Raw genomic sequence first — 24,152 nt, 5'->3', positions numbered from 1 at the left:
GGTAGGGAAGTGAGATTTAGGTTTCAACTACATGCATAACTGGCAGCAAACCACCCCGAGACTATGTGACTGTGTGGACTTGGTGCTCTGTGGAGACACAGAAACTTTCCATTCAGCGTGACTGACATGGCATGTGACCTTGTACTGGGAGTTCTGTGAAGCAAGTGTAGATGGGAAGAACTGAGGGAAAGATAAATGTCAAATTCCTTTATGTAGAGAAAAGCATCTGTGACTTTATAGAGAAAGGACAATCTTATACTGACAGAGCAAGCGAACAAATGAATCACCACATCCTCATCAGCACCCCCATTAAAACACTAAACCATAATCTTCTCCTGAAGCAGCCAGTCTGCACATGGGTGGGTGAACGTCTGACCTCTAGTGGTCAAACAAAGTACCGGAGCCAGAAGATATTAGTGAAGACAATTGAAAGCTTTAAAAAAAATCATTTTAACAAATCAAATCAAACTAGAATTGAAGTCTGTAAACATTTTTGTTTCTTTCTAAAATTATTGTAAGTGGTAACAGTACATGCAGCATAAAGTCTGTTGCAAATCAATGTGAATCTGTCCTGGTAACAGTTCAAGCGTCTTACAAAATAAGCTTCTCTTTGTTTGCCTGCTTGGTCAGGCTCTCCAACAGACCCTTGTCATCCTTGTCTGGAAGACACAATGACATTCAGAGAGGTAAAGATTTTGCTCAGAGAAAGTGTGATATACTATGCTATATACTTAATATATTAATATAATATACTTTTAATCCATCAATCCTCTCCACTTTCGCCCTTGTTCCTTGAAAACTTACCAAAGATCACCAGCTTGCAGGAGCACTTGGCCATCCCCAGAGGGTTCTCTAGCACCAGTGTGTATTCTCCACCGTCTTTGGCTCCACAGGTGGGAATGACCAGGGTGCAAACCCCGTTGGCTGTGCTGTGCCAGAACCGAGGGGAGTCGGAGATCTTTGAGTCTCCTTTATACCAGCTGGCCTACAAAAGGGAATCACCAACATTTATCATTAGTTTTTGGCGGGTAGTTCGCACAAATGTGTCAGTTATACGTAAATGCTCAGATGAGTCTATCATACCTGTGGAGTTGGCATGCCCTGATAGGCACAGCTCATGGTGCAGTCATGTCCTCTTCGAACAGCGTGGTCTTTTAGTGGAAGCAGGAAAGTCGGCTTCACCTGACGCTGTGGTGAGGTGTATTCTTTGAACCGCAGGCTGCTGATGCACTCTTATTGAAGAGATTCATAGAGATTAATACAGACATACATTTATATTTGCAATCAGGATAAGTACTGATTTGACATTGATATAATAATAAATGCTCACTCACCTTTCTCCTTGGCAATGATGAAAGGTTCCTTGGAGTCAAGGGGATCACTGTCCCCGACAGAGTTTTGTGCAATGACCCTGAAGTAGTACTTTCTCCCGGGAAGCAGTCCAGTGACGGTGTACTTGCTGCTGAAGACGCATTCAGCCACAGTGAACCAGGAGGCAGTGCTGGTGTCTCGTTTGAGGATGACATAATGTGCACCCTCGTTGTCGTCAGCCAGATCTGGAGTGTGATCCCACTGCAGGGTCACTGTGCCCGGGACCTCCTCCTCCAGATGGACATTCTTAGGGGGTCGAGGAAAATCTGATGAAAAGAGGTGAGCATACAAGGAGGAGGATGTGTCACAAAGTCATGAAAGAAGTTATTTGTGTGGCAAAATACATCAAATAACCATTACAGGACGAAGGAGAGGAGGAATAAATGACCCAGCTTTCACCTCGTACCTGTAACCCTCACATTAACATCATAGTGAGCCTCTCCGTAGTCATTCTTCAGGTGGGCACGATAGATACCACTGTCAGACCGCTGAGAGGTGGAAATGAGGAACTGGGAGCTATTCTTGCTCTTGGTGATGACTTCTCTTCCTGTGGTGAGGATGCCATCCTTCAACCAGGTGATCACTGGGGGAGGGGAGGCCTGTGAGGGTGCGGGGAGACAGTAAGAATTTATTTGATGGGAGTCCTGTGCCTCAAAGGAATATTACTAAAATCTGAGTAGGTGATTTAAGTCTGACAGTGAAGCTGAGGTGAAGACAAAGCGATGTCCCGGCTCGAACCACCATCTGATTCTTCAGCTTTCCCTGGAGATCAAACCTGGGTGCCACTGAATGGGAAGAAATAAAAATCACAGAAAAGTAAAGTTAAGTCATGAAAAGAAAAAGGGCGAATGGATTACAAGAGAGTGGAGTCATGTTACCAGGTGGAGGCATGGCTAGTACGCCCTCCGACAGCTCGATGCTCTCCCCCACCCCTCCTTCATTGACAGCCCGGATACGGAAGTGGTACTTCATCCGCTCCTTAAGTCCTCCCATGGTGAAAGAAGTACCAGCGATGGGGATCTTCGTGGCTTTCATCCACTCTTTAGCATCTTCAGAGCGTACCTCTAGGATGTAGCCAGAGGGCTCGTCTCCCTGGTCTGGAGTTGTCCACCTCAGAGAAATGGAGGAGTTTGTGGAATCAGACACACACAGGTTCTTCACCAAGCCAGGAGCACCTACAGGGGGGAATGTTTTTTTTAAAGTTGCATTGGATAGTTTCAAATAATACAAAAACAGGGAGGTAGGGATGGAGAGAAAGTGAAGTACTTACGTATTGGGTCTTTGGCAACCACTGCATTAGAAATGGTGCTAGGACTGCCCACTCCCGCTCTGTTTACACTGCTGACTCTGAACTCATACTCCACATCATCAACCAGCCCATCCACTATGAATTTTGAATCTGAAATCAATAAAAATGGACATACAAAGAGTATGTATGTATGTATGTATGTATGTATGTATGTATGTATGTATGTATGTATGTATGTATGTATGTATGTATGTATGTATGTATGTATATATAAGGTAATGATTTCATTGAATTCATATAAAAAAAAGTGCATCAAATCTCTGGCAACTGACAACATGATAACTTGATGTACAATATGTCCCTGAGTCTGACCTGTGAGTAGCTCCTTATTGACTTGCAGCCACAAATTGCTGCCTTTCTTCCTCCTCTCCAGAATGTAGCCCTGAACTGGAGCTCCTCCATCGTGGGCTGGAGGAGTCCAACTCACTGTCATGGTGCTCTTAGTAACGTTAGACACTTGGGGCTGGGATGCTGTGCCTGGAGGTTCTGGGTAGGTGGATTTAAAACATATGCAGAGCAGAAGATGAGTTTGATTATGAAGTGGTGGATTTTAGTGGCATAATTATTACATGGTGAAGATGACCCACAATTTAAAGTGTGATGGCAGAATACCTCTGCGCTCCTTCTCTCTAACTCTCTTTAACACTTGTCTCTGGATGATCTGAGCAGTGATTTTGATAAGGACATTGATGATGATAATTAATGCTTAGGTTAGATGTCATAAGCCCTCACCTATGGGTTCTCCAGCGCGTACCTCCTCTGTCTCAACAGGCTCGCTCATTCCCTCTGCGTTGACAGCTCTGATGCGGTACTGGTACACCTGGCCCTCCTCCACTTTGTCGTCACTAAAGACGGTGGCGCTGCTCTCCACCTCGCCGACCCTGTTCCAGGATTTCTTACCTGCCAGGCGCCGCTCGATCACAAAGCTAGTGACCTGCTTACCCCCGTTGTCCCGGGGAGCCTTCCACTTCATTTTGATGCACCTTTCCGATAGCTCGAGGAACTCCACTTTCCCCTGAGGAGGCTTGGGATGGTCTAAAGAATGTAGTAACACATGGGGTGAGTGTTTCAAATGATCTGCTTTTGCTTTTCTTTCCCAAATGTGTTGTCACCCACCAATCACGTTCAGGTGCAGGTTGGCGACAGATGTGCCACAGTCGCTCTTCAGACGCAACATAATTGCACCGCTGTCTTCTCGCACACATCTAGGTGAAGTGAGAGGAAGTTTTGAGAAATAATGTGTATTTGTATTTTACTTTATTTGAGCTTGATCTGCTCACTCACCTGCTGAGCACAAGACAGGTGCTGTCTGTCGTCCTCTCCACCTTAGTTCTTTCATCCTCCATGACTTCCACACCATCTTTGTACCAGGTGATCTTGGGAAGTGGTTTACCTTTGAAGGGGATCTTTATAGTGGCCGTCTGACCGGCCTTAACAGTCACAGGTTGGGCGCCCAGCAAATCTAACACAGAGGAATCGATCTCTGGAGGGTCTAGAAAAGGAGTTCATATACTTGTATAAGTTTCTTTCAATTTTTTACACTTTTTTACACATATAAACACACACACTGACCTGCGATGGTGAGCACGGCCTCGCTCTCGGCCCCTTTGGCCCTGAAAGTGTACTTGCCCTCATGGGTGTCAGTCACACCAGAGAAGATGAGCTTGTGGACGGCTCCCTGTTTGACCACCTGAACGCCTCTCAGCTCTGAAATCTTGTCACAACACAACATTTTCAAATGAAAAGGTGCAAAATCACAGCACTGTAATTAACGAGAAGGACGGAGCAACTGAGGGCTTCAACACTTTCATCCCCTCTAATGTCATCTCTCACCTCCACCCCATCCTTCAGCCAGACTCCATCCACCTTCTCGTCATCCAGAACTACACACAGCTCTACGGGGGAGCCTGTAGGACACTGAGCATCTGACATGCCGCTCTTCACCGAGGCAAAGCGCTCTGTTAACACACGGAGAAAAGAGCTTAATCAGGCGGTATTGCTCCAGTGTCACAAGGTGGCTGACACGTAAAATAACTCTACACAGACAGAAAGATATATTATCACCATCCACGGTTAGATTGGCAGAGGAGACGTATTCATGTGTGTCGTTGTCCTGAGTGCAGACGACGGAGTACTCTCCCTCGTCTGTCAGCTCACAGTCTTCGATGATAACCTCTGCCCTCTTCCCCTCGTGCATGAAGATGTAGCGACGGCTTGCTGTGATGTCGCACCCATCCTTCAGCCAGCGAATGTGCAGGTCCTTGGAGCTCATCTCACACTCCAGACGGGCCTTTGCTCTCTCCTGCACGCGGACGTTTTTCAAGTGGCTGGTGAACTTGATAGGAATCCCTGAATAAAGGGCAAAAACCAACTGTCACTTGAATGTCAATTTGGCCTTTACCAGCATAATGTCCAAACCCAAACCCTGTACTCTCTATAATATAAGCACATGCAAGATTAGCTTCATTTTATGTATCGTGTGCCCACTACCAGTATTAGGTTGGTTCATAACATACTTCCTCCACATTAGTAGACCTTCGTTATAGTACTAAAAGAGCAAGAGAGATAGTCTACTCATGACTAACTGTAATTAGCGCAACCTCAATGATGATGCTTCTGTTCCTGCAACCCCAGAGGACAACCACATGTCCTTGTGAAGATATTTACATGCCCCAGCTTGCACCTTGGGCAAGTAAGCATCTTGTTAGACAGAGCTGTAATAAATGAGCTTGTTGTGAGGAGGGATTTGGTTGGATTACTTTCAAGTCAGCACTAGGAGGGAGGATTTATTATGCTACACATACATCTTCATTTGGTAGGGGGAAAATGATGTTTTTTAGCACAGCTATGAAGGAGCAGAGCCTCTTATCTCAGGGGAGGAAAAAAAAAGAGGCAGTAACTGCTCATCTCCTCTGTGTGTGAAGGGGGGAAGTTTGTTTCCTTAGAAATGCTAGCTCGACTAAAACAGGAAGACAAAGGCCTTTTGGGGAAAACAAAACAAAACATAATAAATAAATAAATAAAAAGCACACATAAAAAGTTTTTTTTTCATGGTAGTAAAACCCAATGGTTGTCCGTACGTTCAATAAAAAGTGGCACGGTGGCAGTGAGGTCCCCGATGCTGATGGTGTAGTCTCCAGTGTCACTAACTTTCACATCTTTAATCTTCAAGGTGTAGGTCAGACCATCCTCTGACAAGGATACATCAAACTTTTCATCTCTTTTTACTTCTTTTCCCTTTACCTGGAAAAACACAGAGACTTGTGGGAAAACAATTTCCATAATACTCTTGAATCAGGTTATACACCCTGGTGTTCTTATCTCTCTAGAATTTTTTTCTTTTCTTTTTTTCCTCTAAGTTACCTACTGCTGATGCCAAAAACTCCTGGAAAACTTCCTAGAAAGACATTTCTTAATATAACCCATGGCCATGTGACAGAATATTATATAATTCCATTAAAGTGTAATTATTTTTTGAGTCAGATACAAACCTTCCAGATGAGTGGTGCATCTGTCTTCTTGGAGAGACGGACCTCAAACACGGCAGTCTGACGCTCTGTCACCTTTTGGGGCTTAAAGTCTGACAGAAACTTCAGAGGTTCATCTGAAAGACAGGTATATGAGAGAGAGAAAAAACTGTTATTTAAACTTGAGGTATACAATCTAAAATGTATCATGCCATGTCACTGAAAATGATTCAGTGCCAGATAACAGCTGTTGTAAGATGGCTGGAAATGCAGTCTTTGATATGTAGGAGTTCAGAATTATATAAGATGGCTAAGAAAGCTCCAAAGTCATCATTCTGTCTTGTGGATGAAATGAGAGATGACAAATAGGATAGGAAAGTGACACCAAATGGAAGGGATAACAGTCACAGATAGGCAGGTTATTATGCTTATTTAAAACGAAATGTGCCCCTTTCTGTTAAACAGCCTAAATCCACATCATTTCAGTGACAGCGCACCACATGGCACAGGTGTTGAGAGCTGTAAATGGTGAGAAAAAGAGAGCACATAAAAGCAATGAGAGTGACACAGAGAGTAGCTAAATCCTATCAAGGATGACATTGCCTCTCCAAGTTATGAGCAGTGGGAAGGACTTGAGTCCCGTTCTGCACTTGCCTATGACGTTAAGCCTGGCTGACAGTCTCTTGTCTCCAACCTGCAGAGTGTAGGTTCCCATGTCACTGAGCCTCACGCTGGAGATGCACAGCATGTGCTTGGTTCCCATCTGTTTCACTTCGTATTTCCCGTGAGAGTACTGGATCCGCAACAGCTCCCCGCCCTGAATCGTAAATAAAACTGCTGGATGAGGGAGGAAAACTCACAAGTGGTTTATGTAAAGGTATATATATTATGTATGTATTGTGCTCTATGTATACATATATTAATTTGTCACAGACAGGGGTTTACCAGAAACCACTGCATCCTGGTGTTTGGATCCTTCAGTTCCAGCATGGTGTCGAAAACAACGTTGGTGTCAGCTTTGGCTGTGATGTCCTCCAGGGGCTTCAACACACGAACCATCTGGTGAAATTATAAAAATGCACAAAATATTATTTACACACAGTCCAATCACAAAACTGACAACATGTCACTGCAAAGAGTCTTTACATTAGATGACTCGAGTGTTGTTATGCAACATGCCTATGCCATTCTGCGCTATTTTAAGCTGTTTTTTTCGCAGCATATCTCAGACCCTTTTCTTCCGTATGTGATCCTGTGCTATATGAACAAGCTCTCTGTATGACAGGCCCACCTCCACCTCCACTTTCTTCTTCATCTCCTTCAGCTTCTTAAGAATGCCTCTGAAGTCGGTGAAGCCGTACTCGGCACAGATTCTCTCGTAGTCCTTCTTGTCAGCTCCAGCCAGGATCTTTAACATCTCCTCCTCTGTAGGTGGCTTCCTCTCCTCTCTTTTCTCCACACTGCTGCACGAGGAGAAAAATCTCAGCCGGGAAATAAGTGTGCATGAATGTTTACATGCACTTATAAAAGTGTGCGCCAGGCTCGTGTGCATGTATATCTGACAGTGTATGCGTATGTGTGATGACAGCTCAAAAGATTCTTCCCCTGCCCCTGCAGCAACACCTGTGCACGATGGAGTTCTTTAAATCTCGTCCTGGAGATATTTCTGGATTCAACCAAAAAAAAAAGAAAAAAAAAAAAAAAAAAAAGAAAAAAAGGAAAAAGGGTCTGGGGGTGGATCAAAGAAAGCCCCATCACACCTTGACAGGTTTCAGGAGTTTCATGGTTAGTATTAGACAACAGCCCTTGTGTTCCTACCGTTTCTTCAGCATCTTTTTGAAGTCCAACGCTGGATCTAGAAACAAAGACAGTGAAACTTTCACCTGAGGCATTGGGTGAAAACAGCACATAAACTAAACAACTATCAGGACCAGACAGATTCACACAATGTATTATATGAAATAGCTGCACTCACTCTCTGTAACAATAAGAGATATGGAGTAAGTGGCCTCTCCGTGCTTGTTAGAAGCAATGCACTTGTAGACGTCTGAATCCTCCAAGGCCAAGTTTTTGATCTGAAGTGGAGCAAATGCATTACAGGCATTACTGCTTGTCTGATGTCTGCTACAAGACTAAAACTGTCAGGCTGTCGTCACATTCTCTGGTCACTTCACTGCAGTTCTTATTCTAAGCAAAGGGAGGCACTGTCAAGCTAGAAATACACAGCAAACATGTAGCACTGCAACTTAACAGTCATCCCTCACCAGAGAAACAGATGGCAAGGGGAGATGCATATGTCAGCACCCACAAGTTAATTGCTTTATAATAGCTATTTAAGCTTCACTTAAGCTCTCCGGCTGGTATGGAGAAAGCGCTAAATCCACTCCAGAGTGGTTATAGATAAAAAGGATCAGAGAGTTTTTTTCCTCCCTTTCTACCTACTTTTCCTCATGATGCATGACGTGTTGTCTGAGTAGACAGCACCACGATGTCAGAACCCCCTTGGCTTAGTGATAGCCGCCCTACTCTGGTACTGCTCTGTTATGGTCACATTTACCTTTTTGGGAGCAATGCATTTTGACGATATAATGTGTCTGGGGAAATACTTTTGGATTTAGATGCAGGTGGATACCTAAAAAGAGGTACCTGAGCTCAATTTACACAAAAAATAGCAACATCTGTGCATAGAAATGATGGATTTTTTTCATGAAAATAAGACACTTGTAAAAAAGATAAAAAAAAAATCAGCCTTCAATGAAGCAACTAGAAAAAAACAGAGTGCATAGATACATAAAAAGCTGTGTTGCGTGACTGAAATAATAAATATAAAGCTGACTGATTTTGTAAATAATAGAAACAGTAGTAAAATAATAGCTTAGTTGAGACAGTACAGTTAGATTAAACGACCCCATGAATATGATATATTTTTCTGCTGATATATTGAGTCCTGATGGCGCAAATCCCCACAAGCAAAACCAAAGACACAATGAGGAACACAAGGACCTATGTAGTAGTGGTGGTCAAACCTTGAGTATATGCTGATTATTGATGTTGTCATGGAAAGATTTAGTGGCGTCAGACAGTGGGCTCCCGCTGGCTCGCTCCCAGGTAACACTGGGCTGGGGATTCCCCATCACTTTGGCCTTGAACACTGCATTCTCTCCTGTGGATGACAATAGAGGCTGATGAAGCCAGTGCACGTTTTCATCTTGGGAATTATAAGATATCATTAGCTATTCGCATTACCAAGAGCCAGATGGTCTTTTAAGCATAGTGGAGCAATGAGAATGAAAGTTCAATATACATCAGATCAAATACCTCTCTCTCCTCTTCCTGTTTTCCTTCTGAGACCAGCCAACCAAGGTCAGCACATGAATGCTAATGCTATGGCAGCTCTGCAGTGTTCTGCATTTTGTGACAGGCTTTCTTATACAAGCCTCTTAATCTATAATTCACAGGTATAGCCAGCCAGGGTGAACAGGGTTATGCTTGTGCCTTTGTGCTTTTTTTGTGTGTCTTTGTCAGGACTCTCATCAGAGAGGATTTACAGTACCTTCACTCTTACTCACAGACTGTTAAAGTTTATACAACACGACTTCCAGTACTTCCCAGTGAAGTTCGGTTTCTATCATTTGGAGTTTCGAGGCAAACTGTGGGCAGGGATCTAAAATTAGCTGGCACGTAGTTCTCCCTTAGTCTCAAGGGCTCACGGTTATTTGTAAGAGACACATTAGGGGACGCAGAGGGGGGTGGGTTTTTTCAGAATTTTCACAATGCTGTGAGAGGAAAGTGTGCGTATCACCTCACCCTCTTGGGCAGTGATGGGGCGCAGCTTCTCCTCAAAATCTGGGACAGACTCTCCTTTGGGGATCTGGGGGGATTTCTGTACCTGGCTGAAAGACTCTGCCACAGCTGAGGTCTTACGCTGAACCCCAGAGTGCTCTGGGGGAGTAGAAAGGACATTCACATTACACAAGCAAAAACAGGCAAATTATACTACAGCAACCTTGCATCAGATGTAACATTATGGTTTTTGTTGCACTATAGAACTGAATAATGAAGCTATTAGCTTTATTGTTGATCTGCAAAACTTTAGTCCCCAGTGTTCACTGAGATTTAAGTGGAAAAAAAGTAATTGTTTACACAATGGAACAGGTAAAACATTAAATATCATAATTAAAAATGTTACATTACAAAGCATGGCAGATGGGGAGATGATGGTTTTGCTGAATAATTCATACCTTCCATGGTCCTTGACAAGCCCTGGGACACTTTTCGCAGCTTAGAGGAGCTTGTGGAGGAACTAAAGGTTGAAGAGCTTGAGAAGGAGGAAGAGGAGGAGGACATCTGCATCTCTGACATCTGCATCAGCTCCTGTTCCATCTGCTCCATTCTGCCTCCAGTGGCCTGGAGTCGTTCTGCTGCCATGATGGTGATGCGATCTAAGCCTAGACATAAATTGAGATGTGAAAGGAGAGTTTTACAAAGGGTAGACAATACTACAGGGTACCATTGTGTTTGACAGTGTTGAGTCCTGACATATTGCCTCCTGTAGATAAGAGACACCAGAGGGACAGAGGACAATCCTAACCACCCTGTCTAAACTCACACACTTATACAGCTAATGGTGTTCTCAGATAACCAAAGAGGATATTCAGGGCAGACTTGTGGGGCTTGCGTTTGCGTATTAGCATGTGTGTGAGTGTATGCGTGCGCGTGCATGAGACAAACACACCTTTGCGCTCCGTCTCGGTTGTAATTAGGTTTGTGTTTTCAAGAGCACGCACCAAAAATGATTGATACTCACCACCCTTCCTCTGCCCGTCCCCTGCCCTTTCCTTGCTCTATCATCCTCTTTTCAACAGTGACTACAATGGTCCTTTGCCTTTGCTAGTCTCCTACAAAGATCCAATTAAAAAAGGTAATCCACACACCTGCTGGGCGAGATAAAGTGCCGTGTTTCTACCATTGATGAACTGTGCTTTTCCTCTCTTACTTTAAATTTGGATTTGCTCTCTCTTGCCCAGGCCCTACTTCTTTTTCCCTGCATGTGTGCCTGCTGGGGATTGGTGTATATGTTTGTCTACACATATTAAATACATATTTCCAGTGGTTGAAGGAAGGAGACCGCGTATGTTGCCTATATTTACATGCCCGTGTAAAATTATATTTAAAAACAAATTCAATGACAGCCTGCTTTCAGCACGTACACTGCACGTGCCACCAAAGGAAGAATTTAAGACAAGATAAGACTCTAATAAATAAAACATGTAAATCCAAGAGGTATTAATGTGAGTTTTGCTTCCTGCAGCAAATACACTACATGTTGGAGTCGGTGAACTAATTAGTTCTGTAAGCTTTGATACTTACCAAAGGAAGCTGTTTTTAAGCGACCACAGCAAACTCTTTGATGGTATAACAGTCTAAAGGAATAGCAAGTGACTTGAAGCTACAAAGTGCTGCTGAACAGGTTGCTGTCTCACTGCAAGTAGAACACAAGAACATCTCTTCTCTACCCTCTATATCTCTTTGTTCAGTGTCCTTGATCTCTCTCTCTCTCTCTCTCTCTTGGTCTCTGTCTCCCACTCTCACAGCATCCAGCATGGCAAATTGCAAAAGGATTTTTTTTACTCCCCCCTTGGCTCTATTACAGTATTTCAGAAAAAAACTAGAAACAGCCAACCAAACTTACTTGTTACAGCAAAGCCTTTACTTTCTCACAGATTTAGTCGTCGCCACAGGTTTCTGGTTCAACTGCTTCCAGCCCAAATGTCTCCTCTTATGATGTTCTTAATCCACACGCTGCCTCCTTCACTGCAGGATCCTGCCAGCGCAGTCTCCCCTGTTTTCTTGGTTCCTTTTTGGTGGATGAGCCAAGGCTGGGGCATTCAGCTTACACACCTGCCGTGTCTTGTCTCTGGACAAATAAGGCTCTGATATGTTCTGGGGTTGCCGGGCCTGTACTGTGCCAGATGAATACATCATGCTAATATTTCCCTCAGGTCAGTTACTTTCAAGGTCCACCTTGGGACATCTCGGGCTAGTATTTTTAAACGTTAACGTCCTCCACATAGCATGCGGTGATGGAGACAGGCACTGCCTCTGACGCATATCTTCAGGGCATCATTTAAAAAGGAAGATATGCAACACATGCCACATGCATTTTGACATCCACTACAAAATAATAAACATAAGTTAGACATTATCATGGTTTAGCTTATGCCTCTTGTCAGGCCATCAATGTAAATAAGAACATGTTCTTAATTGATTTCGCCTGGTTAAATAAAGGTTAAAAATGGTGTGCTGATGTATGAACTTGTAGCTATATTTTGCCTCTCTGGTGCCGGTATATCTTAGTATGTTGTGTGAGTTTGTGTGAGCACAGAATAGGATCAAGGTGAGGATAGTGCAACGATCCATCAGACAAGTGATGCACCCGTGAACTAAACTATTCGTGATCTCTGGATTTAAATTGTGTAGTATGACATCAAAAAGTCCAAATGTCTTTGAATGCAAAGCCAGTCAAATTCAAGCTATGGAGGGTCAGACCACCCTGAAGATTTGGACCCTGCGAACAGAAAGAGGTAAACAACAGTTGAGTGAGGCTGAAACATTTGGATATACTTTTTTTTTTAACCTGTAATTCTAAACAGTACAATTTATTTGCCATCTGGCAGACACTCTTCATCTGCCTTCCTCTTTCCCTGGGACTCCTGCCCCCAAGTCCCTGTAGGTGTAGGTAGCAGCTGCTAACAACGCTAAACAAGCTATCTGCCATCTACCATTTTATCTAATCCCTTCTACTTTCTTACTGTAGCCTACCATCTGAGGTTCTCAATCAAATTGTGTAAAGTATCTAAGGCATTTAATAAGTTACACTTAGCAAAACTAATCACGACTGATATTAGCTTGCTGATACCACACCTCTTCCTCCCCAGTAGCCTATGCCTTGGCAATTTCTAACATTTTTTTTTATTAGACCTTGTGGGTCAGTCAGGACCACTAAGACAATGGAAGAACGTTGTAAGATACTTCAGTTTGAGTTCTTTCTATTTTAATGCAACACTGCACTTTCCCACTCCACTACACTCAGAGGGAAATGTTGTATTCTGTACTCCACAACTTTTATTTGACAGCTTTAAATAGGCAAGAACATTGTGACACTTTGAAGCATACACCCACACTGTACTGGGTTCTCTCTCACCTGGGAGGAAAACATCGGTAGGTTCAGCAGCTTTGGTATTCTTAGTTAAATTATAATGGGCAAATAAAAACCTTTTAAATCCGCTCAGTTACAGTAAATATGATCATAAAGAGTCTATGAAATGCAACATCATGACAAGCTTTGACCTACTTTTCACATAAGCACAGAAAATACAGCTAATTTAATAATACCATAACCATACCAGTACATTATATTAGGCTATGAAAAATGAAGCCACAATCATGCTGCCACATACAGACTGTGTGACTGTGTTGTGTTAGCTCACCATCCTACTGGAGGACACTGATATACCAGCAGTGAGCTGTTAGTAGTCTTAATGTTTTTGGCTTCTATTTGCTGCTATGAAAATGTATTCCTTTAGATCAAAAGGCCAAAACGGTGACTCCAATGTCTTAGACACAGGAAAGTTCCATGGCACTGTGTCATTTGCGGCGAAAAAAGAAATTGGTCAGAAAAAATCTCTCTGCTCTATGCAATGTAACATGACTATAAAACACTTTAAATTCATAAATGGACTAATTCTTTTTTGACAATATTGAGGCATTTTTCTGTAACTGATTAACTGATTCAAATGTGATTATAGCCTACATTTGGAATAACCAATCATTGCGCTTCACTGCAATAAAATTGAATTTCACTGAGTTTTTCTTTTTTCTTTTATGTTTTTCTACCTCCACACAATGACTGGAGTTGCTTTGCTGGCAACAAATGCTTTGTGTAAATGTTTACACGTGTTTTTGTACGATAAACTTTTCTGTGAAGGATCTGGTTTTTTTGTTTTTTTTCTGAACAACCTGCTAGTCAAAGAAAAACTAGAAGACTGTCTTTCTGTCAGTGTCTGTGTGCATTTGTGTGTGTGTTTTGGACCTTAACAGTAAAACAAAGTGATTAACACTGCAAACATCCTAGATGTTCCTAATAATCTGATTTAAAACCCCTTTGTGTCAGCCTGGACCCCCCTTTTTTTCTCTCAATTTGGACCTTATTTCTAGCATAAAATACGATCATTTAGCCTACTCACCCAGATAACTTTGGTGTCATTACAAGTCCTTCCTTGGAGGGTCTGTAGGTTGACCAACCTCTGACCTGGATGATGACATCTCCGACCGTTTCGGGTAACTGTTAGCCTAGAAATCTAGACGCACCCTAGCGGCAGCAAATATATTTGCTCCTGATATAGTCTGGCTTGTCAGGCTAGCTTTCGGGTCCATTTTTAGCGCAACTAGCCAGAGCTTTAGTAAGTCCAGGCTGCGGAGAGGAGGCCTGTGGAAGCTGAACTTCGTCCAGCTGGTCATTTTGTTCTGACAAATCGGAAACATGCAGAAACGAACCATAGCATTAGCATTAGCATAGCAGTAGCAACTTTCAGGTAAACAAACAAGCCGCGCGGCGCTCAGAGATGCATCCAGGTCAGAGGTTAGTAGGTCAACCTACGGACCCCGGATGTTGATAACAGGTCACCCCGGACTCAGAGGGGAATAGCACTAGCGTATCACAACAAAATATTGGTGAAACCAACGAGTTTCGCGGCAGATAATGTGTTATTTAGAGGCTGTCGCTGCCCCGTAGGCTCGCATGGATATACGCGGCTCTCGGCTGGATCTTTTTTTTTTTTTTCTCCTCTCAGCTGGATCTAATTTCGTCGCAGGACTCGTAATGACACCATCTGGGTGAGTAAATGATCATATTTTACGCTAGAAATAAGGTCCAGATTGTAAAAAAAAAAAAACGGCAATTCCCCTGCAGCTTAATCTTTACTTAGTGAGAATCAGTTGAAATGTAGGACCTGGCAAACTCAGGCTGTTCTCACACAAAGTCATGTGTGTGCGTCTGGTTGCTTTCACAGAGATCATAGAAATGTATGGGAAAATGCGTCAGCAGTTAAGAAACTATAAGAGGACTCCCTAATTAATGAATGAGTCTCAGCTGTGCCTCTGGCCTCCATGCACAGACCTCTCAGCAATGGTCTCACATTTGGACTTATTGTGACAAAACAGTAGCTCCTATTAGAACAAGAAGCAGACTGTGAGCAGCCGGAGGCCTTCCCGAACATGTTAATATGTTTTTTGGTGTTTCTAGAGTAAATATTTTGGAAAGCCTTGAGAGCTAAAAGATAATTGCCCTTTCTCTCCTGAAATCAACTAAAAATTTTGTATTGGAGTGAGAGGGCAGCTGGATGGGACTGGCCTCACTCAGAAGCTCCTAATTCACACCTACCATCACATGGAATATCACATCAATAGACAAGACTTGTGTCTACATTTTAAAGTTTAAATTATGTCTCTTAATAAGCCCAAGTATGAAGAAGCAGTAGATGTTTGAAATAAATGTTCCTCCCATTCATTCTCTATCGGAACATTTTCAAAGTTTTCTGGATTCATATTCTGTAGAGAAAAGCAAAAGCACACCAAACCTCCAGACCAAACCTGTATGAGGTCACTGCCTAGAGGTCATTCTTGTTGTCCTGTGTGTTTCTCCATAGCTATAAAGGTCAGTGCCTCAGAGCGTTAGCCCCTTGGCAGTGGCACTAATTAGATAAATTCAACACTATTCTCTCACTTCAAAAACAATGTTTTCTGGCTAGAGGGAAAATACTTCATACCAGTGTGCAGGACCTGTTGACTGATTAGCTGGCCCTCCCTTTTATGGTCTCACACAATGTCAGGATTGAAATCTAGGGAATATTTCTTGTTTGATGGACTTGAAACAAGCTCATTATCGGAGCTGGGTAATGCATGAATGTTTTATTACAAGTCCAGACTACCTGTCATGGATATGCGCTTTGAGGTGACAGCTGGAGCACTTAAGTGTGATTGTTTGGTTTGAGAGAGAGAGAGGGAGATCTAGAGGAAGAAGGAGCGGTAGACATAGAGAGCCCCATTGGCATTACTTCCCTCTAATCCTCTTTGTGCTACACCTGGCTGGCATACTAATGATGGAGAAATGACCTAGATTTCTCTCTTTTTATACATTTATACTCACAGCACAAAACATAATGAATAAGTTGGTTGAATTCTATTTTGACACGATTGCTGTTTTTATTCTGTCAGCATTGAATCCAAGAATGAGGCCAAGCGTGGATATTCACTTGATGACAGACAGATACTGTCGCGACAATAGTCACTTTGGTCTCAGTTGTTCGAGCTGCTTCAGTGGCTTCATGATGAATACAATCTTTGCTTTACTGTAAGATGGAGGCCAGAGGATTGTCAACAAAATTCATTCCTATGATGTCTTTTGATAGTGCACTCTTCCCCGTGACAGTACCCACAAAACAGACACTTTAAAAAGTAAGAAAGCTGAAGAGGTTTTTACATGGTTATTATGGCTGATATAACACTGGCAGCAGAGCTATTTTTACTGCGCCTGTGTTTTTGGCCACTTCACCTGTTCACATGGGAATGCAGCTTGCTGTGTAATTCACCACAGCAACACACAGAAGCATGGCGAAGGTTAAGGCGTGCTAGTGAGTGTATTTAGGGTTGTCATCAGGGTTCCCACATCTTCTTAAACATTGAATTCAAGGACTTTCCAAGAATTTTAAAGGCCAATTTCCTTCTAATTCAAAGATCAGATATGGCATTGTTTGAATATTACAGTGAGAACTTGCTGGCTTTACAAAAGCTCACTGACAATTGCAAAGAGACGGCTGCTTGACTGTGAACAGCGCTCAGTGACGGCGGACTATGTGGTCTCTTGCATGCATTCCTATTTTTAAAGTACTTTAAAGGACATAGGTGGTGTATGTCTATTTTCAAAACTGTAAAGGTCTTGCTGCTTTTTCCCCCTCAAATTCTTCAACTTTCAAGAATTTCAAGCACCGATGGGAGCCCTGTGTTATTCTTAGATTTGCGTGGACACAGTCAAAGAAACCCCTGCAGAATGCTACTCAATATGGCAGCAGCTGTAAAGATGTGATGTTAAATGCTCCATCTAAGCTGCACATCTCGGGAGACATCTAATCTTCGAATCTGTCTAACCGTATTCGGAGGAAACAGCTGCAAGAGTGCATACGTCTTTAGTGTGTGTGTATGTCTGAGTAAATACAGACACGATTTAACTTCTCAAACTTGTGTGTATGGAACCATAACTCTTACTCTCTACGTTTAACAAAACTTTGTATTTGTATTCTTAAAACCTATTTGCATGCATTTCTACAATGTTGAAACAATTCTTTCCTGTTTCTCGTATCATCTCCTCTCCCCTGAGTCATGCTGCCCTCAATATATCTTTCTTCATCTCTTCTCCTCATGTCTCCTCATCCCTTCACTTCACCTCTCCCCGTCTCCTCCTATTTCCCTCCTTGCTCATCGGTGGACATGGCGAAATGTTATTTCCCCAAGAAGGAAATTCAATAGGGCACAGCAGAGCAGAAACCTGGTTGAGGAGGAGGAGGAGGAGGAGGAGGAGGAGGAAGAAGAGGCTCAGGCAAAGAGGGTATAGCCAGAACTGATCCGGCGGGATGCAGGAGGCAAAACCCCTAATCCCTGTGACATTTTAGCTCAGACCTCTCATCAAAGCCTGCAAATTGCTGTACTGCCCAGTGCTCAGGAAAATGGAAGGTTGGGTGTCTGTGGGAGACCGAAGGAGATGAAGGCTGAGGGACACACAGGCGGGCAGAGACAGACAAAGGCCGACAAGCAGGTGCTGGATTAGTCAAAGGAGAGACATTTTTAGGAAGCTGTGTGTCTTGAATCCGCTGAATTACTGATTAAAGCTGTGGCAGCCTTGATAAAGAGGCCAGTTTCTCCTCTCTTTCTCTCTCTGTCTCTCTTGCTTGCCTGCATCACATCTTCTCCACTGAAAATGCAAACACCATGACGTTTCGAGATGATGCTCTGTGCATACTGAATCCCACGCCAGTGATGCCTTACCCCTCGGTTGTGCTCAGTGGCATCTTAACCATCATTCTGTGCCACACTTTGACACCCCGTCACAGCCAGCTGGGCATTCGCTGCTCCCCCGTGGGCACGCTCTCTGTTATTCCCCAGCAGGAAGCAGCTCCTCTACCTCTATCAGCCTCCACCTTGAACACCCTCTGTGTCCGTATCATTCCTCTGCACACCGCCTCCTCCTGGATCCAAGCGTACGGATCCCTGGAGGGTGGGACCTAGGTGCTAAATGTTTCTGCGGGCATGAAAGAGAGGAGAGACGGCAAGAGAAAACAGCAAGAGATAAAGCTGAAACTGAAAAAAAGCCCTGCGCCTAAATGTGAACATGGTTCAGATAATAAACAAAGCTTTCCTGTTACCCAATTCACACCTTCTCTTTGTGCTGCTCACCAATAAATGGAGCCATGTGCAGCGTGTGAAGCTTTTGTCTACCAATAATGTGAGTTAAAAGTGTGCAGGTCCCTTGCTGTGCTCTGGATGCTTGCCTGCCCTTGGATAAAACACAAACAACAGGAGCACACAGACAGAACATCAGGTACACTAACCGTGTGGAAAGAAGAGTTTGTATTTGTCTTGAGTTTGACAAAAACAGGTCAGACGATCAAACATAAAGAACAATAGAATCAGGACCTCAAAAGGCCCATGATAATGTCTTGCGGCCAAGGGAGGAAGAAGAAAAAAACAGTATATGAAACTGTTTGATTACACACTTTGGATGACTTTCAGACCCTGTGTGTGTGTGTGTGTGTGTGTGTGTGTGTGTGTGTGTGTGTGTGTGTGTGTGTGTGTGTGTGTGTGTGTGTGTGTGTGTGTGTGTGTGTGTGTGTGTGTGTGTGTGTGTGTGTGTGTGTGTGTGTGTGTGTGTGTGTGTGTGATGAAATACCTTCAGTTTTCCCTGCAACAGCCCAAGCAAGGTGAATGCCATGAAGTTTTTGTTTCAGTGTAAATTATGTTTGGCTGAGGTCATCCACCAAGTACTCATTTCAATACGGCCCAGATGAATACCTAAGCATTTCATTTACGCCCCGTGTTTGCTCTGAAGATTACATTATTAATCCATGGACGATGGAGGATTATGGTTTGTGGTCGGACAGATTCTGAAGGCACAGCTGGGACAAACTAAATTGAGGTCGTATTCTTATAGGCCAGGTTTCGTGTCCTTTGATCCTTCCCATCTAGATATTGGCATCAACAGCTTACCATGGCTGCAGCGAGGGATGATTGTTTATGTATTAAACCTGGGATAATCCACAAGTTGGATGCATTCTGTCAACCTAATGTGAATGATACATTAGTAAGTCGATTTGATGTTTTTGCTTTGTACACTGATGGTACATTTTTACAGGCCTGAGTGGATGTGTGAAAAATACATATGGATATAAACCTGTGCAGTGTGTCCAAACGTAATCTTATGAATGGAGAGATGTAGTATGGAGGTATAACATTGTTATTTCTCTACATCCTCTTTTGTCCCCGAGGATTTAAACATGACCAAACCTTACTTCATGTGCAGGTTTCCAAAGACTCACTTGTCTCACTTGCTGTATTCGCTGCTGTTTTCTCTTTGGCCAGTTGGTGGCAGTCGAGCGCGTCTGCTGAGCGTCTCTGCTGGGTGTCGTCATACATGCCACATATAGCCTACTGTAGTGTGTAATTAACAAACTACAAGGTTCATTTAGGGAATGTTGTGTTAGCATCTAAATTAAAGCCATTTATAGAAAGATTTCCACCCTCTCCTTAAACATCAGACTGAAGTTGACTTTTTTCCCCTCCAAACTACTCTACCTCTAAGTAAACTTAGTATGTGGAGACTGGGGGAGCATTCAGTTTTGTAAAAAGGCAAAACATTAGGCCTATGTCATATACATATCAAATTCATCTTCTGGTGCTTTCAGGGTTATGCTCCAGACTGGGGAATTCGTAGGCTTGATGTAAAATTGTGATGAAGACATGATGTTCCTGTAAGAAATCAAGAAATAACTATTTTTTAATTAATAATACACATTTTTACCACAAAACGACTATTTCTGTGTGCACAGATTCTGACAATTGGTTGAATCATTCCTTCATTACTTGAAAAGCAACTAATCAGTGTTAATCAAATTGACAGGGGGGGGCTTGAATTCAGGGGAAAGGGCAGAAGCGGGGAGCTTAACAAGTTTCAGCCTGTGTGTTCAGCCATTGGATGATGGATCTTACTAGTGCCAAGCGGCGGTGAGGGCGAACGTTATCATCCCGCCTCCACTGAGCCCTTTGCGGGGTTGCAATTGGACGCCGAGGCCTGTCATTCCCCGGCCACCCAGGTTAGGTTGCTCTGCACCGTTAAGATGCTCAATTGATGGGCGTACTGAGCTGTGCAGTGAAAGCGGATACCCTTACGTGATTCATTGTAGCAAAACAAAACCATGTTCCCTGCTGGTTTGGTCACAGCTTGTTGCTGGATCCTTCGCGGCACCTCTCCTGGAGCTCGGCTGGCTTTTTTTCCTCCCTGCGCGCGGTGACCAGCGGGTTGGACGATGCTATTGCGGCGTTTTAATGGGGAAAAAAGCTCATGACAGAATAACAACACAAGGCAGCGCATCGCCACTATAGCTCCACGTATCGGTGTTTGTTTGTTTCATCCGGATGTGGCTCTTTGTTTGTGACATCTCTCCTACGCACGGGGGACCCGGACAACGCAGGTACTTTGGGAGAATTGGGTAAAAAAAAAAAAAAAAAAAAATTCACCTGCCGCGAGGCGAGGAGCAAGCGGAGAGCACATGGACATCTGTTCCCTGCACCTCACATCGGAAAGTCTTTTATGAGTATTACCTAAGCTTTCCGTGCAACGTCTCTCTGGAGCATCTACAGTTTTTTTAAAGAAAAAAACCTACATCGGTTTAATATTTACGCGTCGCAGCCGGGGCTTCAAACCCACCCGAGTACGAGGATGACAGCTGATCGCCCCTCCTCTCCCGGGACTTCAATAAAAAACGCGCTCCATCTGAATCCGCTGCCCTCGATTGGAAACCACAGTATCTGTTTCAGTCGCGTTTAACAATAGATGGAGCGCAGAGGGCTGTGATATTTCGTCCGATTGCCACCGTAACATTTTTTACCCCGATCAGGTTGTGGGCTACCTTCGTACGTGCAACTCAGCAGCCTGTGTCATATTCCTCTGAAGGCCTTTTAAATTGAATTTGTTGTCATTTGGAGAGATGAAATCATCCATCTGATTCTGCTGTGCAGAGGAAAACTGTCTTTCTGCAGGAGGTGTTGAGTGCTACAGCTCTGGAGAGATGTCCGACCACCTCTCCACCACATGGGAACTACCTACTGCTCCTCTCCTTTGCTCTTTTGACACTTTGCGTTAAACCCCACAGCTGGAGATGATCCTTGAGTAGCAGATAAAATAATCAGCGTCTGGGTGTCAGCGCGGGCTCCAGCTACAAGGGATTTGTGTAAGATTATCGCCGGACTGCTATTTTGTCCCCTCGGTCACACTATTAACTGAACTTAGCGGCTTTTGATCTGCAGCCTTTTCCCTGCTTCTTCCCCCTTCTAACCCCCCAGCCGCCTGCACATGTCCAGCAAAGGAGGGGGTGGGGAGAAAAAAAAGAAAAATAACCTGTTTATAAGCCTCGCTATTCATAGGGAGTCAGAGAAACCGGCTTGCATTCATAAGCAATGACTGCCACAGAGGTGTTTGGACCCACATCTGAGGATACGACGAGTTTGGCGCCGCCGTCGCCCCGTGGATCTGCGGGAATGAGACGCGCTTCCAGGCTGTAGTTGACACACACACACTCACACGGACAGACACGCACACACTGTTTACGCGCAGGCTTGCCTGGCTGGGATGCCGTCGCTGTGACCAGGGGGTTGAGTGGGGGGACAGGAGAGGAGAGGTAGCCCGTCAGTTGTGGTAGTAGAGCCGAGATAAACCAGAAACAAAACACACCACCATCCCTTACAAATAAACAACAACAAACAAATCAACCTTCTGGACCCGTTTTGACTTATCTACACCGGGCGGTTTACCGGAGGATGTTTGAGCCAGGATGCTGCGCTTCCCCGTGAAGAAGATCCGGAAGCAGTTCAAGCTCCTGCTGCTGCTGGTACTGCTCACCTCCGCCGTGTGGTTCACCTACCTGCACATCAACCAGGGCAAGACCATCAAACTCCACTTCAACTACGGAAAAGGTAGAGAATCCTTGTCTGTCAGTCTGTCAACTTGTCTACTAACACTCCCCAGACATTTAAAATGACCTTTAACAGCCCCTTTATGAATACTGTAGAGTTACCTGAGGAGATAATACCATAAACCAGTGTAACGTCACTATAAAGTCACCACTGAGTACACTGAGCTCCTGCAGGAATATTATAGGAATATTAAAGTTACATCACAGGAGATAATAATGCCATAAAGCATGATAAGGCCGCTATAAACTCACCACAGTAGACATAATAACAGATACAAATCCCATAGGAAAAACCATAGGTGTGTTGGACATAATAACTACTGATGAGGTTGGTGTAAACACTTCAGATGCATAAAGGTTTAATGTAGATATTTTTAGTGGCATAAATTTAATAGGAAATGTGTCTGCAACAGCTACCCTGCTGTCATTCATCTACTGATCATCCTCCAGCGAGTAGTGTGACAAGCAGGGAAGGATATGCCACATGAAGAAGTAACACAGAGAGGCAGCGTGTCTCATAAATTAACAATCGTTTCCTTCTCCAGGCTGAGCAAAGAGCTCCGCGCGGTCTCAGGGCCAGGTCGAAAAGCCAGGCCGCCGCCTTAGACATTAATAATCAAAGGGCTGTTCATGAAGGTGGCTTCAGAGGTCACAGGCATGCCAGTCACACTTGGAAAAAAAAAAAATGAAGGGGCAGGCAGGGAGTGCGAGGAGGAGGTGGGGAGGGGGCAGATCTCCACCTGCTGCTGTGATGCTTCTTATTACCAAGGTTTGATTGCGTACAGTAGTACAAGTGGTGGACTGTAATGGAGGATGATGCTGAGAACTTTACAGGAAAAACAACAAAACAAACAAACAAACAAAAAATAAATTAATAAAAAAAAAAAAGGTGTTGAATGATGCAATGTGCTGTCACCTACTATAGCTCCAACATGGGCTGATGGTGTACGCTGTCTCTTGCAGCTGTTCATGTAAAGTGATACCCAGTGATTATGATGTCCTTGAAGAGTATACGCTTCGTACACACACACACACATGCACACATGCACACGGTGCACTGACACACAGGGATCATTTCATTGTCTCTGATCTTAGCCGTGGGGGTTTTCCCAGCAACAGACTAGATTTAGTTTTCTGATGATGAGAGACTTGAGCTACATGGAAGAGATGAAGGCTGCCACTCTGGCTTGTTGCACTCGCTAACTGCAGCCGAGTGAGTTGGGAGTTTGTGTCAGGATTTAGGGGTGAAAAGAAGTAAACCTCACGGTATACCAGCACATTTGAACTGTTGGATTAGTTAACTTGAAATGGACATATAAGCTGAATATTTTGCAGGGCTATTGTGTTACATTGCGCTCCATTGCACTGCGCTCACACTGAAGTTGATGTAATGAACTAAGTCACTCCTGTGGAAGCAGATTGACCGAATAATCATCGCTCTGTGCATTCTTAAGCCTTTCAGATTTTTTTCTCCTTCTGCTGGTTGCAGAGTCGCTGCTCATTTGGTGTTAACTTGCCCCAGACAGAGCATGATGTTTCCATTCATTCTTCACAGAGCGCGACACACGCTGACTCCCCCCCCCCCCCCCCCCCCCCCCCTTTTGATAAACCTGCGTTCTTCATTTTAAGGATTCAGCTTGTAGTCTGCCTTTGTGACTCGTCTGCTGCAGCCGTCTGGCGAGGAAGGAAGGAAGCTGTTATGCTGCA

General features: G+C 43.8%; 2 protein-coding genes across 2 annotated transcripts in view; one reads left to right on the top strand and one right to left on the bottom strand.

Moving 5' to 3' along the window:
• Positions 1-591: 591 nt before the first annotated feature.
• Positions 592-10,575, bottom strand: LOC310986874 (immunoglobulin superfamily member 22-like; the record flags this gene model as incomplete). Its single annotated transcript, XM_083972977.1, has 25 exons — positions 592-659; positions 805-985; positions 1,084-1,232; positions 1,335-1,637; positions 1,778-1,970; positions 2,068-2,156; positions 2,250-2,546; positions 2,642-2,770; positions 2,993-3,166; positions 3,413-3,715; positions 3,797-3,885; positions 3,965-4,172; positions 4,253-4,394; positions 4,514-4,638; positions 4,745-5,029; positions 5,761-5,923; positions 6,172-6,284; positions 6,802-6,964; positions 7,093-7,206; positions 7,439-7,610; positions 7,966-8,002; positions 8,123-8,222; positions 9,174-9,310; positions 9,955-10,089; positions 10,389-10,575. The coding sequence occupies 25 exons, from the start codon at positions 10,573-10,575 to the stop codon at positions 592-594; spliced, it is 4,056 nt and encodes a 1,351-aa protein (XP_083829103.1).
• Positions 10,576-22,304: 11,729 nt separating this feature from the next.
• b4galnt4a (beta-1,4-N-acetyl-galactosaminyl transferase 4a) overlaps positions 22,305-24,152 on the top strand; it is a gene marked incomplete at both ends in the record, with an annotated part of 123,560 nt that continues 121,712 nt past the window's right edge. The window contains one exon of the mRNA XM_083973157.1: positions 22,305-22,446. Within this exon, the coding sequence (XP_083829283.1) occupies positions 22,305-22,446 (142 nt within the window). The remainder of the gene's footprint in view (positions 22,447-24,152) is intronic.

The sequence above is a fragment of the Trachurus trachurus genome (assembly GCF_905171665.1).
Source record: "Trachurus trachurus genome assembly, chromosome: 6".
Taxonomy (NCBI): Eukaryota; Metazoa; Chordata; class Actinopteri; order Carangiformes; family Carangidae; genus Trachurus; species Trachurus trachurus.
The sequence above is the reverse complement of the archived record's forward strand: the minus strand, read 5'-3'. Positions and strand labels throughout refer to the sequence as shown.